Genomic DNA, 17,887 nt, shown 5'->3' on the forward strand with positions numbered 1-17,887 from the left:
TCCATCCCTGGGTTGGGAAGATCCTCTGGAGGAGGAAATGGTAACCATCTCCAGTATTCTTACTTGGAGAATCCTATGGACAGAGAAGCCTGGCAGCCTACAATCCATGGGTTGCAAAGAGTTGGACATGACTGAAGTGACTTAGCACACACACAATGTGGTTTTTTAGCATTTGCTGTGTGCCTGGGCATTGAACTTAAAGCAGATGCCACACAGTGAATGCTCTTCTTACTCCCCTTGTACACTGAAGGAAACTGAGGCTTGTAGAGGCTAGGTGTGCAGAGCCCTGGTTGTTGTTCAGTCACCCAGTCGTGTATGACTCTTTGCAACCCCATGGACTGCAGCACACCAGGCCTCCCTGTCCCTCACCATCTCCTGAAGTTTGCCCAAGTTCATATGATGCCCCCAGGTCTCCCTTTTTGGAACTTTGGATAGTGCCAGACCAACATCTTTGCACACCCTGCCTTCATCATAAGTGGGAGGCAAAGCCACCCATCTGTAGGTGCAAATAAATCTGTTGTTGTCGTTGTTTAGTCACTAGTTGTGTCTGGCTCTTTGCAACCCCATGGATGTACCTACCAGGCTCCTCTGTCCACAAAATTTCCCAGGCAGGAATACCCAAGAATAGTGGGTAGCCATTTCCTCCTCTATGAGATCTTGCTGACACAGAGATCAAAGCCTCATCTCTTGCTTGGCAGGCTTCTTTACCACTGAGCTACCTGGGAAGCCCTCAAATAAATTCAGCCAGCAATATTTCTAAGGTTGAGGGTGAGAGTAGGAAATGGCAACCCACTCCAGTATTCTTGACTGGAAAATTCCATGTACTGGTGGTAGGCTACAGTCCATGGTGTGACAAACAGTTGGACATGACTGAGCATGCATGCACATTTCTAAGGTTAACAAAAAATGCTATGGTTGCAGAAACTAAGGAAAATGAAAAATCAAATGTAACTTGGTAAATTTGCTTCTTAATACAAAAATTTTTTTCTTAACTGCAATATCTTATGTCTATGAAAATATGTGTTTTTTTGTTTTGTTAACATTGAGGATTTAAAAACAAAATGAAAGCCTTAGTGGTCATTTTTTTCTCTCTGATTAGCAATTATCTACATATAGTAGAAAATAAGAGTATTATTCTTGGGACATCCCTGGCTATCCATTGGTTAGAACTCTGCCTTCCAATTCCCAGGGTGAAGGTTGGATCTCTAGTCTGAGAACTAAGATCCCACACACCAAGTAGGGTGGCCAAAACAAAAAAGTATTATTCTCAAGCTAGACTTAGGCATATCAGCCACAGGTTGAGTTCAAAACCTATAGCCTTTAAAATAGACAGCATGGCTCTCTTTCAAAAAAATTCCCCACGTACCAGTACTGGAACCATCTTCAAGTTTTCCGCTCCTGAGGCTTTCATTTTAAGACATGTGTTTGCCTTCTGATTCCGTTCCAGTCTGAACTCTTTCTGGGATATATAAGGAACTGTGTCAGGTCGTAACAATGAGGACACCCTCAGACACCCTTGTACTCACTTGATAGTGATAGTTCATCCAACAGTCACTCAAAAATATTGTCATCCTGTTCACTGAGTGGTAATGCAGCTGTGTTTGTGAACACTCAAAGTGTCTGCAGTCTCCAGGGGTCTTTTGCAGTCAATAAATTTTATCTTAGCCAATTTGCATGAACATTAACAAAAAACACCAGAAGGAATTTTATTCAGACCCACGTGGTTTGTAGAGCATCTAGGTTTTGAATATAAAGTCCTTCCTGTAAAAATAGTTGATGAGAGGGACTTCCCTGAAGTGGCTAAGACTTCACCTTCCTGTGCAGGGGCTGTGGGTTTGATTCCTGGTCAGGCAGCTAAGATCGCACATGCCTTGCAGCTGAAAAGCCAAAACAGAAGTAAATACTGTGACAAACAGAAGCAATACTGTGATAAACAATAAAGACTTTAAAACACTAAAAAACCACCTTAAAAAAAAAAACATAGTTGATGAGAATAGCCAAAGTGGATTACAGGCTTATTCCACTGGCCTATTTGTCGAAGTTATGGATAACAAAGTAATACATCATCCAGATTTTCTGAGTGCATAATATACAATGCAAGTTCCAGGGAACAGTATCACATGCAAAGGGGGACCATGATCAAATATTAGTGAGAAATGGAGAGTGAAGCAGGCTGAGCAGACTTTCTTTTGTAATCATCAAGAGGTAGATGCTTCATGCAGCTTCCCCCACTTTTATTCCAGAGCCAATCAAGGACCAGGATTCCACTAAACACACTTTAGAATTGCTTTCCTTTTCAATGGTTCCACCAGAATATCATTGTTTGCTAGCATGTAGAGCCACAAGCCCAAAATTCATTGTTATAGACACATTCCAAACTTCGAGTATATTTTGATAAATTCTAAGAAATTTACATTTTACCGTGTTATTTGATGGCTTTTTCTTTAAAATCCATGTGACTGTCTTGGTCCATGTGTCCAAGTTCTTAAAACTGAAATTTTGGAAAAGTAAACCTGCTTGTTTAATTCTTTTTCATTTTCTACTTCTATATTTTAAGTGATGTTTTCCAGACAATGATTATGTAATCATCTCTAAAGTTATATAAGTTTCCTTTTCTTTCTTTCTTTACATTACTGCAATAGAGAAGCAAAAAAGCATAGAGAATTTTAAAATGTGCTCTCATTTTTTTAAGTGATATACCGAGCACATAGTAAACGATGTACATGAGTATCTGAAAAATCAAATAAAGCATGAATAAAACTTTCTAATATCCAGACACTAGAGTATATTCCACCCCTCAAAAAGCCCAAATGATTCTGGAGCTCCATACTGAAGTTATAGGGGTACAAACCCCAGCAGCTCTATCTCTGTCCAAGTTTCATAGTGATGACTAGCCCTCTTTTATTCTTTCTGCAGTGGCTTTTTTCTTTCTTTCTTTCTTTTTTTCCAGTATTTGGACAAACTGGGATATGCCAGTTCTGAGTCTTTTCTTTCGTCCTTGAAAGCCTTTGCTTGCTTGATTTGCAGTTACTTATTCAATATTTTATTGATTTCAAATTCTATTGCTGTTTCCTATGCTGGAAGAGTGTGCCAGATCTGACCACACGAGAAAGCTGTGTAACCCCAGTCTCAGCCCAGGATGTCCAGTCTCAGCTCACTGGCTTCTGGGAGCCTGCCCCAAAGTCAGAGAACAGCATGGTTATTTCAGAAACTTGCTATAAGCCCCAAGAGCCTTATGTCCCCACTGGCTAAAGCAGATTTAGAAAACACTTTTCATGTAACTCTTACAGAAATAGAACTCAAAAAATTATAGCACTCTTGTAAGTTTTCTTCTCCCATTTGAGCATCATCATGGAATTTTACTGTTTGAAGGGGCTTTAGACATCATCCTGTTCTGGGTTCTCAGGCTTGAGTGTGTATCAGCATTGCCTGCAATTCCGCTGTTAAAACCCAGATTGCCACTCCCACCCCAGTTTCTGATTCAGCACGTCTGGGGTGAAGGCTGAAAATTTGCTTGTTCAGTTCCCTGGTCATGCTGATGTTGCTAGACCCTGGACCCTGTGGTAAAAGCCCTTTCTTCCAGCCCGCTCCAGGGAACCTGAACTTACCTGGAGCTAGCCTGCAACCCAAATCCTGCAGAGCTATCGGAGAGGGGAGGAAGGAAATTGTGCTTCCTCCAAGTCTTGGAGCAGCACCAGGGGTGATGGCTTGGTAGACTTCAGTGTTTATCAGGGGTATTCATCAGGGGCTGACTCCATAGCACACATCCCTGAAACTACTGAGGCTTATCTGCCCATCAGGGGCCACATCTGGGGAATCACCGGGGTGGCGCTAGTGGTAAAGAACCTGCCTGCCAATGCAGGAGACATGAGATGCCGGTTCGATCCCTAGGTCAGGAGGACACCCTGGAGGAGGGCACATGACAACCCACTCTAGTGTTTGTGCCTGGAAAATACCATGGGCAGAGGAGCCAGGCAGGCTTCTGTCCATAGGGTCGCACAGTCAGACACGACTGAAGCGACTTAGCACACGCACAACCCAGTTCAACCTCCTTATTTTACAGACAGAGAGAGAGAGTGGGTTAGATAGAGTGGGTTACAGATAGAGAAATACTGGAGCGGGTTGCCATTTCCTTCTCCAGGGGATCTTCCCAACCCAGGGGTCGAACCCGTGTCTCTTATGTCTCCTGCATTGGCAGGTGGGTTCTTTACCGCTGGGGCCGCCTGGGAGGCCCCAGGTGGAAATGGAGCTAGGGCAAGGCAAGTGGTCACGCCCAGTTGGTTGCTGACTGAGGAAGAGATTCCGCTGCCCTGAATTCCAGCAGTTTCACATTCCCTCCTCCATCACTAGTTTACCTAGTTTCTGCTATAAAGACATAGCCAGGCTTTTCTCAGTTGTTATCTGTACTGCGAGAACATTTTAAGCATATTTTATTCTGTGCTGATTGGGTAGATTGGTTTCTTTAGCCAGTAATATCTTACTCCTTTCTCCTGAAATGTGGAAAATTCCAACACAGCCTTGCTTTTGCTCTTGGTGAGATTAAGCTTTATGTTTTTTAACCTATGTTCAGTTTTATTAATGGAAACTTCCCAAACGATCTCTACAACAACTTTTTATATTTTCGTGGCTTACGGCTCCTACTGGTAGTGGTTCTACTGTTAGCTTAATGTTTTTAGAACAACCTATAACCAATATATTTTGTGAACGCAGAAGGATTTTATTTACCTCTGAGCATTCTGGTCATGTTTTTGGTTTTTTTTTCCCTTTCTCTTTCTTGTACTTATCTCTTTCTACAGAGTCGTATTTTCTCTAATAATTTGGACCGTTTGTTTTTCCTAATGGCAAAGTTTTCTTTCGGGCACTGAGGCTGCAGCACATCTGACGTGGTTGTGGAGTTGTGCTGTGTACCCTTGTACTCTTGATGGTAAAGGAACCTAAAAGCTTAAGAACATCGTCTAAAGATGGATGTGATATGACCAGAAATTCATTACCTTCTCCCTATAGTAAAAATGGTTAATCTGGTCCCACTATAAATTTAAGATAATAGAAGTTTGAAAGGTTACACGCCAACAATAAATAGGTTGATTCCTGCTGGTCCTTGAGAGAAATTAATGCATGACCCAAATGTAGTATTGTTTTGTGGGAAGAAGAATGTGTCTTTTGACTAGCCTTCTTCTACAACAGCTGTTCAGTGAATAAATTTTATGAGGCAAGCAAGCCATTATGCATAATAATAAAATTCAGTAACAGCTCAGACAAGGCTCTCCACTGCCCGTGGGTGAATAAAACAAAGATTATTATGTATAACATTTGTTACAAGCATATTTTAATAACCAGTGTGGTTATTGAGATGGAAGAAGGATGAGGCATATGTTTTGTTCTTTATAAGTGATAGATTGAACTAGTTTGGACTTATAAGAAGTTGTTGGGTTTCAATGGTAAAATTAATATCTATAGAAAATAAACATGTGCTTAATTACTCAGTTGTGTCCACTCTTTGCGACCCCGTGGACTATATAATCCATGGAATTCTCCAGGCCAGAATACTGGAGTGGGTAGCCTTTCCCTTCTCCAGGGGATCTTCCCAAACCAGGGATCGAACCCAGGTCTCCTGCATTGTGGGCGGATTCTTTACCAGCTGAGCCACAAGGGAAGCCCAAGAATACTGGAGTGGGTAGTTTATCCCTTCTCCAGGGGATCTTCCCGATCCAGGAATCAAACCAGGATCTCCTGCTTTGCAGGCGGATTCTTTATCAACTGAGCTATCAGGGAAGCTCAGTTATAAGTAGTAGATTGCACTAGTTTGGACTTATAAGAAGTTTTTGAGTTTCAATGGTAAAATTAATATCTATAGAAAATATACATATTCAGGAGTAAAATAGGCCCAAAGTAAATAAAAGGCTTCCATCTTCTTTGGGCAGATTCTCAGAAACCTGAAATTTTATTGTAAATGAATACAACCCTTATAATAAGTTTATAAAATTAAAATTTACAAACTCACAGCTCAATGTTGTATACCCAGCCACGGATACAATGGTTGGATACAGAGTTTGAGAGCAAACTCCAGGTAATAGTGAAGGATAGGGAAGCCTGGCATGCTGCAGTCCATGGGGTCACAAACAGTTGGACACAACTTAGCGACTGAACAACAACAACAGAGATACAATTTATCACTTATAATCCATCTGTGATTTTTTTATAACAGAAAACATCCTGTATTTTAAAAGATGATGACTTGCTTTTATGATTCAAAATTCAGTTGTTGGAGGGGTGTTGGTCAGTCATCAGTTTAGATTCCCATTTGTATAAATAAAAAATAAATGAAAGTATTCTGTGATTTAATGACTGTCAATTAGTGTTGCTTCCTGAGCTGCAAAGCTGTCAGGGCTATCTCCATTATACTGCAAAAGAAGAGGAATAATTAGGTGCTTTCGAAGCAACAACTTGCAAGGGAGTCTCTCAGGAGATGCTCTGTACCTTATATGAACACATGCGTGCCATTCACACATCTACTTCCTAATTTCTACTATTCTACCTTCTTTCTCTGCCTTTGGATTTTTTTCTTTCTCTGAATTTCCCTAGCTCCATCTCCTGGCCTAATTCTGGCCATTCACAACACACCAGGCATTCTGATGTTTCTATAATTTTGTAGTTATTCTCTCTTTGGCTCTAACTGCCCTTCTTCTCCTGTCTGCTTAATTCATCTGCCTCCTGTCATTTCCTGAAGCTTCCCTCACATCCATCTCTCCCCCTAGGGAGCTAGCAAGTTCCCCAGTGTTCCCCCAGGTCACTAACCCTAACCCTAACCACACCCCACTATCTTCCACTCCCCTCCCCCACTTCATGTTCCCAAAATATCCCAGCACCAATGCAGTGACTCCACACCCACGAATGTGTCTCAGTCTCCATGCTATTCCTAATGGTGGAGAAGCCTTCTCTCTCCCCTTCCCAACTCCTCGCCAATCAACTTCTAATCATCCTTTTTGATTCTGAGATCTTAAGTGCTTTGCATGCCTGAGGTCTACTGAGGGTCCCTTATCTGGGCTCTGGGCACCCCTTTCTTATAGCACTGGCTACATGGGGTGAAAATCAGCAACTCATCCATTAGACTGGGAGCACCTCAAGGCAAGAGACTCTTGCCTTGTTCACCTCTGTATCCCTGGGGCCTGATTCATCACCTGCTCCAGGGTTATGGGAAAATATCTGATCAACAGAACTGTCCTGAGGCTCCATAAGGCAGACCATGCCTTGTCATTCTTTGAGTGCCTCATCTTTTTTTGTCTTTCTTCTGCCCTCAGTAGACCTATTTTATCTGCAGGGAGTCAACCCGTGTTAGGGAGTAATTTAAGTAGTTAAATGTGGGTGTGGCAAGAGTGTGCTATGCTTTCCAATTGCTAGAAACTAGAATACCAACTGCTGTACCAGGAAAGCAATTGATTCTTTTAAAAAAAGAACGCCTTTTTTCTTTCATCTCAGGAGTGCTCCCAATCATTTGTTTAAACTGGATGATAAAATAAAAAATAAAAAAGAGTAATTTTGAAATATCAACAAATTCACCTAACTAATGTACCATGACAATAGGCAATTGGTAAGAAGAGCGCTATTGTATGTAAGTCAGAAAATAGCATGAAACTCAATAAAAAGATAGATTTTCAGGTTATTAAATGGAGGACTAGACAGAAGAGGAAATGAGATGTGTAAGCTTGTGGTAATACAGTATTGGTCTACATGTAACTTGGATAAAATCTGATTTAGAAGTGGTGGGTTTTGTTAATACCGACCTCTCTGCTTCCAAATCAAATGTACTGGGGTAAGTTAAAAAGTTTTTCCCCTCAGCTCTGGGCTTGAAAATTTTATCAGTAAATTTTAAAATAAAACTTAAATGCATCCCTTCAGAGAGCTTTCTACTCGTTTTCCGCCGAATCACATTGTGCTGGCCAGACTTGTTTATTTCCTTCCCCTCCACTGAGTGTTCCCTGTTTCTTCAGCACAGACACATCAATCATCCTACAGAACCTGGACCCCAGCCCTCCGCAGACTCCACCTCTTTCTTCATTGCTTTTCTAGAGCACTCTCTAGGGTGTTCGTGTGTGTGTAGACTCTGTTCTGTCTACCTGCAATGATGTGCAGGGTTTGCAAAGCTATCTGAGTAGAACCTCACATTTGATCCTATCTCCAGTGACCTCCAGGAACCATAAACCATCTAAGTGCCCAAGTGGCTGACACCTCCTGAAATCCCACCATAGTGATGCTGCAGAAAGGGAGAGTATGTCCCCCTCCTTCACCAAAGTCACTCTGAGGGACACATGGATCCATCCTTATCTGGGGGCAAACAGCCCCTTCTGCTCCTGCCCCTGACACCATCTGCAGCAGCTTTACTCTAGTCCACAAGATTGGGCTGGGGATGTAGACCCATAGCCTAACTGCATCTCCACCAGCATGGCCCAAGGATAAAAACAATAAGCCTTCATTCACTGCCTCCTTATCCTTCAGTTCCCAAATAACATCAAACCTGGAGCTTAAGCCCCCACGCAGCCCCATCCCCACCCAGACACTCTTCTATATTCCCACCAGTTCTCTTGATTATTTCAGAATGTATCCCTGTATCATTTCCTTGTACATGTTTTGGTATGAACCTCTAAAAGAAAGGGAGTGCTTTTTAGATAAAGTAGCAATAAAGGTGTCGATAAGGAGTGACCTGGGAGAAAGAAAGATGTGAATGGCAGAGGGTTACAGACATAGAAACAACAAGTGCAAACACCCCAGAATAGCTGAGGATCTTCAAAAGGCCCAGCATGACTCCCATCGAGAGAGTAAGGAGACAGAGAAGACTCAACTCTAAAGCAACAGTATGGCCAGAAGTTCCTGGAAGGAATAAGAATTATTATAGCAAAACTTGCATCATGCTTACCATATGCCAGGAACTCTTCTAGTATTTTACATATTAATTAACATGTATTTTTCACACCATCCCTGTGACTTCATTACTTCTATTATTATTCCCCTTTTCCTAAAACTGGAAAAAACAGAGATACAGAAGTGTTTAGATCCCTTTGGGCTGCTATAACAAAATACCATAGCCTAGGTGTTTTAATAAACCAGAAATTTATTTCTCACAGTTCTGGAGGCTGGGAGGTCTAAGATCAAGGCACCAGCAGAGTTGACTTGTATTGAGAGCATTCTCCTGATTCTCACTGTGTCTTTATGTGGTGGAAGGGGCTAAGGATCTCCATGGGGTCTCTTTCATAAGGGCACTAATCCCATTCATGAGAGCACCACCCCCTTGACTTAAGCCCCTTCCAGAGGCCCCACTTCCTAATACTGCCATCTTTAGGGGTTAAGATTTCAACATATGAATCTGAGAGAGGGATTACACAAGCATTCAGACCTTAGCAGAAAGATCAATTGAGTTCCTGGCAGTCTCATAATTAGAACCCAGGCAATCTAGTTCCAGAATGCAAGCTCTCAATCCTTACATTGGGCTTCCCTGGTGGTTCAGACTGTAAAGAATCTGCTTGCAATGCAGCAGACCTGGATTCGATCCCTGAGTTGGAAAGATCCCCTGGAGGAGGGAATGGCTACCCACTCCAGTACTCTTGCCTGGAAAATCCCATGGACAGAGAACCCGGGTAGGCTACAGTCCATAGAGTCGCAAAGAGTCAGACACAACTGAGCAACTAACACACACACACACACACACACACACACACACACACACACTCCTTACACTGTGCTGCTCCCCTTGCCCTTCTCATATAGAATGGCTCATTCATTACCAGTCACATTCTGTGCAACTCTGAGCGAGTCCAAGGTAGACAGATTCAGAACTGCCCTCCCAGGACTCTGAACCCACCACCTCCTCTCTCACAGACCCCGCCCCGGACTGCCACTCCCTCAGATCTGGATGCTGCTCCCTGGACAGCTCATCTTTTCCTACTTCCCATCTCTTCCCACCAGATCTCTTTCTCTCTTTGACTATAAGCCCACAGAGGGTAGGGAACATGTCAATCTATCTTTCACATTGTCTCCCTCACACTGTGCCCAAAACATAGTGGGTACTGATTAAATGTTTGCAGGGTGAAGATTATTTATTTATTACTTTTTTAGAGCCAAGACATTTTTATTCTACTGAACACTTTGAGTTCATAACAGTACTTTTTTATTGGAGTATAATTGCTTTACAATGTTGTGTTAATTTCTGCTGTACAGCAAAGTATAGCAGAATCAACCATATGTGTACATACATCCCCTTCCTCCGGAGCCTCCCTCCCCAGCCCCATCCCACCCCTCTAGGGTATCACAGAGCATCAAGCTGCGCTGCCTGTGCTATCCAGCAACTTCCCACTAGCTATCTATTTTACACATGGTGGTATATATACAATCAATGCTACTCTCTCAGTTCATCCCACCCTTTCCTTCCCCCACCCCCCCCAACCCCGTGTGTCCAGAGTCCGCTTTCTACATCTGCATGCAGGGTGAAGACTTTAATGAATGAGAGAGAGTGACAGTTGCCCTGTAGCAATGTGGTTGTATTCCACCCAGATCCCCTGGAATTCTTTCCTGTAAGTTGCCCCCGCCTTCTGCACGCATGCTCAGTCGCTTCAGTCGTGTCTGACTCCTATGGACGGTAGCCCGCCAGGCTACTCTGTCCATGGGATTCTCCAGGGAAGAATAATGGAGTGGGTTCCCATTTCCTACTCCTGGGGATCTTCCCAATCCTGGAATGGAACCTGTGTCTCTTGTACCCCTGCATTGCCAGGCAGATTCTTTACCACCGAGCCACAGGGGAAGCCCGCCCCTGTCTTGGGGGCTTTCAAAACCCAGCACCAGCAGCCCTTCTTCCAAAGACTCCACTTTGCCCCAAGAGCAAGGAGCCAACAATACCCAGGTACTTGATTCCCAAGCCTCTCCTTCATCCCAGGGCTGTGAATTGGGACTGTCTGGTGTGAAGGGTGGACACCAAGCTTCCGAGCCTCAGGCTAGAAACTCACACCCCTACCGGAATGGGATCCTTCCCTTCCCGCTCCATCCTGTTTCTGGGAAACTCAACCTCAGACTTCAGGTCATTTTCAAAATTCGTCTATGAGATACTATGGCTGGGTGTTGATGGAAAATGACTAGACCATTCATAGAAAATACTATACTTAGTGTAGCCACAAAATGAAAATAAGATATAATTTGTTCTGAAACTAGACTGAAATCAACATGACTTTGCCTTGATGATTCAAAGGTATTTTAGGAAGTTGCAGTGCCTTAGAGTCATCAAGAAAAATCTCAGACACTCCAGTCTGGGGGGTCTCAGACATGGTGATGAAAACTTCTGGTAGGCAGAGAATCGGATGGTCAGCTTCTAGGACTGTCTCTCCAGGGAGATGAGCAGAGAGCAAGCGGCAAAGCTTGGCTCAATATTAAAACTCACAAAACTGATTTCTAACTGCTATGAGGATTTCATAACACATTAATAAACATGAGACCAAAGGGAAAGGTCTAGTTGGACAAAACGCACAAGCAAGCAGGTTGTTGAGATGAATATGGCTTCCCTCCCAGAATTTGTCTATTGGTATTTCCTTGACCTTTAAGAGAAGACTTGAGGGTAAGAAGTGGAAGTACAGATTTGGTTAAGAGTCCCAATGAATTAAGAAACATGTTTCACAGCATAAGAAAAGTCAAGTACCTCATGTATAGCAATGAATTTGAAGAGCCACGTTTACCCTATTTCTAGGCAGCGACTGCTAGTCATTTCTGGCTTTAAATGGGGAATGAATGTTGATCAATGTGTTTATGAACATCCTCATTTAAAAACAAATGGCACCACAGTTTCAGAGTTTTAAATTGTAAACTTAGTAGCAAAAAGAGCTGCTCCAAAATCCATAGTCTATAAATTCACATAGCTCATGAGGAGAATGATAAAACTGTAGATCATGGGCATTTATGCTCCAAAGAAAGGTTGAGCCTGCTGCACCCATTATTTCCTCTTGGTATAAAGACATAGATATAGAATACAACACTATAGCCAAATTGCTGCCTCATGCTGCCAGATTTTTGTAAATAAGATTTACATTATTAGGATAATGCAGTCAGCAAATTTTCATGAAAAATAGAGTGTTGCTAATGCTCAGATTCAAAAAACCTGAATTCTTTAGCAGGCTGCAGAATGTGAGTCTTTCAGAGAAAGAGAAGCTGGGGCAAGACATGGACACCCCACCACATTATCTATGGTGACATTTATGTGATGTCACACATATGACATCATCTAAGAGTCCTCCTTGAAGAAACTGTATTAGAGCTTTTCTTTCCATAACCATTTAGGATCCACAGATAACAAGGATGTGCATAGAGCACTAGAGATTTGGGAACATGGATTTATTCTCTTTATGAGATGAGTACTCAATATCCCCATCGATATGTGAAGGTAGAAATCAACCACTGCAAATCCTAAGGGAAATGTTTTTTATAAATCTACTTCCTGCATGCCTTCACTATCAAATCAGCAACTATGAAATAGACTCTTTCACCATATTTTGACATGAAGAAGGAATTAGACTGCAAAACTGATGTCCTGGAATCCTAACAAATGTTGTAAACTGAGTGTGAGACAACAGATCAGACAAAAAAGGTCTTCTCTTATTGGCCTGCCACCTACCTAGCCTGTCCTCAGAATCAAAACACTGTTTTCTCTATAAATTTCTCTGTACATGATCAAATATAAGTCCAAGAGCAGCAGGTGACATCATGCTATAACTATGTCTTCCTGATGTTCTCCAGCCTGAAATATTTTCAAACAGCATATTATCTTTTAAATCATGCAACTCACCTCATCTGATAGTCACATTACTTGCTAATAGCTTTCTTCAGGCTACTCTTTGCAAACAAGCAAAATAGGGATTTCTCTGGTGGTTCAGTGGTTAAGGATCTGCTACCATTGCCTAGGGCACTGGTCTGATCCCTGGTCTGGGAACTAAGCTCTTTTTTTTTTTGGTAACAAATTCAATAAAGATTTTATTTTATTTTTCATAAATTTTTTTATTTTAATTGGAGGCTAATTATTTTACAATATTGTATTGTTTTTGCTGTACATTGACTTGAATCCTCCATGGGTGTACATGTGTTCCCCATCCTGAACCCCCCTCCCACCTCCCTCCCCATCCCATCCCTCTGGGTCATCCCAGTGCACCAGCCCTGAGCACCCTCATGCATCGAACCTGGACTGGTGATCTATTTCATATATGATAATATATATGTTTCAGTGCTATTCTCCCAAATCATCCTGCCCTCGCCCTCTCCCACAGAGTCCAAATGACTGTTCTATACATCTGTGTCTCTTTTTCTGTCTCACATATAGGGTTATCGTTACCATCTTTCTAAATTCCATATATATGCATTAGTATACTATATTGGTATTTTCCTTTCTGGCTTACTTGGGAACTAAGCTCTTGCATGCTGTGCATCAGGGCCAAAAAAATAAATAAATAAAAATAAATTTTAAAATAAGCAAAATAAAGTTATAGAAAACAGTTTAAAATATACAAGTGGAGAAGGCAGTCACTTGTGTTCCTATTCTTTCCAGAGTAAAAAGATATTTGTGGAGGTCTGTTCTATTCTGATCAATTAATTAGTTTAAAATCCTGATGCACAACATGAACTGTGAGGATAATAGCTAGCATTATTTTAGAACTTGATATATGCCAACTATTGTTCTAAAACATTTTTGCATCTGTTATCTACTTAATTTTCATCATTACTCTGTGAGAAGTGGCGCCCTGTTTACACCCACTTAACCTAAGAGAACATGAGGCCTGGTTGACCGAAAATCACAAGCCAAGGCAGTCTGGTTTCAGAATGGATGCTCTCAGCTGCAGGAATGGATGTGCAGGCTCTGTGAGGTCTGAAGTCCTTGTTTACAAAATTATTTCCTATTATTCTAGTATTTTGTTCTCTAAAATTGAGGGAGCTGTCTTAAGAAATCTGTGTTCCTATTGGGTTTTTAGACTATCTGAGAAGTATAGAGCTATAGCTTGACATATTCAAGGCCCAGAATCCATGTGGATATGACATGAGGATGCTGTCTCTCTGCAAATTCTCGCTTTGAGAGCTTCCACATTTATAATCAAGCATACACCAGAATGCAGCCTGTCTTTTGAATTGGGCTGTTGCAAACACAAGTATATAACACAGTCAGACCTCATTGGGGCCATCCTTTGCTGGTTGGGTACATTGGCAGTGAGAGATCTGAAGACATATACTTGGCAGCGACTTCAAAATGTTGGTCCCAGAATGTTAACATGCTCATTATGTGCATTTATTGTGCCCAGGCTCCCCACTGTCCAAATCTCCCCCGAGTCCCCAATCAAGAAGAAGTATTGAGAGGAATACTGCTAATATGACGTGACTGAGGACAATACAGAGTGACATGACCGGAGGTGATGAAGAGAACACTTAGGGTTTCCTGACTAGCCCCTCCCCCATCCCTGCCACACATCTTAATGCATACTAACATCCCTGCCTTGGCAGTCCCAGACAGAAAAGCCACAAGGTATTTATGAAGCTGCATCCATCAACAACATCAATGGTCCACCAGAAATGCTGTCAGCTCACAGATTGACTTGTGCCCACTGTCTGTGTATACAACTCACTTCCCCACTTCACTTCTAACTCTGCTTCCAGGGGCCAGCAAGACATCTCCCCAGAGCCCCTACACCTTCACAAAGACAGGGATGCAGGATAAGAGAGCCATCGAGTCACCATTTGCTTCATTAAGAGCAAAAAGCGGCAAAAAGAGGAACACATTGGATTCCAATCTGGGACCAGGATATAGAGAAAATAAACAAAAATAAACAAAATCTGTACATCTGTGGTTGCTGAAGAAATCTTCCAAAACAGGAGTATACTCATTCCTGACCCCATAACACAAAATTTCAGGGCCTGATTTTAAGTAGGTGCTTTTTTTATGTTCAGAACAGTTCACCCTTTATATGATGCCTGAGTTTATTGCAAATACAAGGATATAGCTGAATAACACACTAGTGTCCCAAACATTGAGAATTCCCAACTACACCACTGAATATATCCAGAGAGTGATTCCAAATTTTCTCATGTGAACTTTTGATTGACCTAGATGTTAGGAAAGTGTCTTACGATTTTTAAAAATATGTCCTCATCATTAAATGGGAAGCACTATCTTTTTCAGAAAGCATTCTGTAGGTACTGATTTAAATGTTTCACTCAAAATTCATGGACAAAGTTGCATATCCAGCATTAAAACCAAATTGCACATAATTTAATCTTTCTTTAAGATTAAGAAGCTTATTTTGAGACCTCCTTGAAATTCAGGAATTTCATTATGATTTCAACTTGTATTACATGAAAATAAATGTGAACATAGCAACTAGCAGATGACCCGAGAATTGTGTCCCACTGGGCAGTGTGCATCCTGGCCATTTAGGGAAAGTACTCCTCAAGGGTCTTCTCACTTTGGAAGTGAAAAAAAGAACACACTATAAACTCTTTGACTTCAGGGAGTCAAGCCAGCAAGAAGAATTTCCATTCAACATATACCATTACTTGCCTCATATACACTATACAAATATATTCAGAAAACCAAGATCAAGGCCAGTCTGAATCTTAAATCCCATGGTGGTAATCTGGGATAAGACAGGGTTTCTTTTTAGGCTGATGAATGAAAATATTTTTTCTCCTTAAAGAGAAAATCATTATTATCTTTGAGGAGAGACATAAAGGCGAAAGACACATAATGTAATGAGCTGAAAATGGATTCTCATTTCTAACAAAACCTGCTGGGTCAATGGAATTACTGTAGAACTAGTGCTGTGAAATTTGGTTATAAAAGAATAAAGAAACCAATAAGATAAAGATATCACATTAATGGAAGGGGAATAATTATTAAATTCCTCTCCCTTTTGACATTTCCTCTGACAATTAGTATTTCCATCCTCATCAGATGATGTAAATGCTAGGCAAATTTCCAAAGGAATTTAGTCATAAGATATGTTTTGAGGGAAAGGAGGCAGGGAAGAAGGGAAAGAGAGAAAAAGAGAAAGTAAAGAAGAAAGTCTTTTTTAAAAAAAATCATCTTTAAAAGAGCTTCCAGGACTGGAATTAAGTATGGCATTAATTTTTTTCCACCAAGTCTTAGTCTTGGCAGGTTTCTGCTAAATGCAGGAATTTCATGGATGCAGGAACTGGTGATGGAAAATGCATTATTATACACAACAATTGTTGTACTTGAGAGGAACTATATGGGAAAAATAACACCCTAGAATAAATACAAATGAAATTCATGTATCAAAACCAATACTGTGAAAAAAGTTTAAATGTTTCTTGCATTTATATCTAGTCATTAACCTAAATGCAGATTTTAGTTCAAGCTACACTTCTGCCTCATGGTCAGAAGGCCTGAAAACCTGTGACGTGGAAAATTGGCAGGATAAAGAATATTGAGTTGGCCTCCATGGAAAAGCAAAATTTGGCAGCCATAACCTCCTCCTTGGGCAACTCCCCCCACCACCAGCCTCCTCAAATTTTCCTCCCTAGCTCACTCTTATCCCAGGAAAGAGGCCAAGGGAAGGCCATATATGAGCTCAAACTGCAAACCAGTGTCACCCTGACCATTCACCAAGGGATCTTCCTCCTTGAACTTGAATCCCATGGTTCGAGTGAGGCCCCCCAAAAGTCCCAACTCTAGACTCACCCTGAGAGCACAGAGACTAGAGGAACCCGTACCTCCGGACTTTGGTTTCCTTCTCCTTTGGAAAAAGAAGTGGAGTGAGTCATCTTCTTTACCAGATGTGAAATTGCAATTCACAAATGAAAATGATAATTCCTTTGCAGAAATCCCTAAAGTCTATTCCCCTCCTCCACCCCTACTCCCATCCTATTTTAATCCCACATTTGGTCTGGTTGCCTCAAGCAAAGTAGACATTTTCTCAATGTTTTATTTACCTAGCAAACAAAACCCAGGGACTTCTCCAAAATTATTTCTCCACCTGGGGAGATCCTAAAGATCGAACTCACCCCGGGGGCCCTCCTCTCTCCCTCCTGGGGCTCCTCCCAAACTCAGGCTCCATTAAGCAGCCCAGTTGATGGAGAATATTTCCCTTCCAGCCTCATTTCCAACCTCTCCCAAACTCTGCAGCTTCAGAGAGCATTCCCCAGGCCCCCTCGCTGGGTTCCCGGACCTTTGCATGAGCCGTTTGGAGTGAGAACCTCCTTCCCAACGTGAATGTTTTTTCCGATGTGCTGTGCCTGTGTGTGGTGGTTTCACCCTGATCTTTTCTCTCTTTGCAGCTGGTTAATAATCCACTAGCAAGTCAGGCTGCAGCGGCTGCAGCAGCAGCAGCCATGGGCTCCATAGCGAGTTCACAGGCCTTTGGCAATACCCTCTCCAGTCTGCAGGGGGTCACGGGTCAACTAGTTACTAATGCACAAGGACAGGTGAGTGGGAGTGGGAACAAGAGTGAATTTGTATGGCAGCTTGAACTCGGAAAAGAAATGAATTTCTTTTGCATGACAGTGATATGTAACAGCAGTCATTCATGGCAAATAAATAATGTTGACCAGCAATGTCAAGAAGAAGAGAAGGCTTGGGAGCTGTTTCTCTAAACAAAATTGTTCTTTTTTTTCCTTCCCCTAGAATGTCTACTAAGTTTTATGTGGGTTTTATTTCTGTACGATGACTCATGTTATGACCTTAATTAAAGAAATTACTTTTCAGGACTGGGAGACACTTGCTAAGAAAAAATCAGTTACATTTTACAAGTAAGATTTTCTGTTTTGTTTTTAATTTTTTTCATTTTTTGGATACTTGGGTATTGGAGGAAACTGGTAAGTTTCCTTCCCTAATTGCTCTAAGATTTCTAATTAACCTTAA

At 41.7% G+C, this 17,887-nt stretch overlaps 1 protein-coding gene and 1 long non-coding RNA gene across 7 annotated transcripts in view; one reads left to right on the forward strand and one right to left on the reverse strand.

Annotated features, from left to right (window-relative positions):
- The window catches only part of POU6F2 (POU class 6 homeobox 2), a 387,868-nt gene that overhangs the window by 312,884 nt on the left and 57,097 nt on the right, over window positions 1-17,887 (forward strand). For 2 of the 3 annotated variants that reach the window (XM_070466661.1, XM_070466666.1), the window contains exon 5: window positions 17,305-17,451. The exons of the other annotated variant lie outside the window; for it this stretch is intronic. In XM_070466661.1, coding sequence (XP_070322762.1) covers window positions 17,305-17,451 — 147 coding nt within the window. The remainder of the gene's footprint in view (window positions 1-17,304; window positions 17,452-17,887) is intronic. 3 annotated transcript variants of the gene reach the window in all.
- Window positions 861-17,272, reverse strand: LOC139035887 (uncharacterized). 4 transcript variants are annotated; one of them, XR_011488569.1, is made up of 4 exons: window positions 16,741-17,127; window positions 8,912-9,016; window positions 2,422-3,172; window positions 861-1,877 (listed from the first exon to the last, which is right to left on the reverse strand). It is a non-coding gene; the product is annotated as an uncharacterized lncRNA (long non-coding RNA). The 4 variants fall into 4 exon arrangements; XR_011488553.1 differs by having other exon boundaries at window positions 2,415-3,172; XR_011488578.1 differs by lacking the exon at window positions 861-1,877 and adding an exon at window positions 17,196-17,272 and having other exon boundaries at window positions 1,975-3,172; window positions 16,741-16,763.

This window comes from Odocoileus virginianus, chromosome 1, assembly GCF_023699985.2.
Source record: "Odocoileus virginianus isolate 20LAN1187 ecotype Illinois chromosome 1, Ovbor_1.2, whole genome shotgun sequence".
Taxonomy (NCBI): domain Eukaryota; kingdom Metazoa; phylum Chordata; class Mammalia; order Artiodactyla; family Cervidae; genus Odocoileus; species Odocoileus virginianus.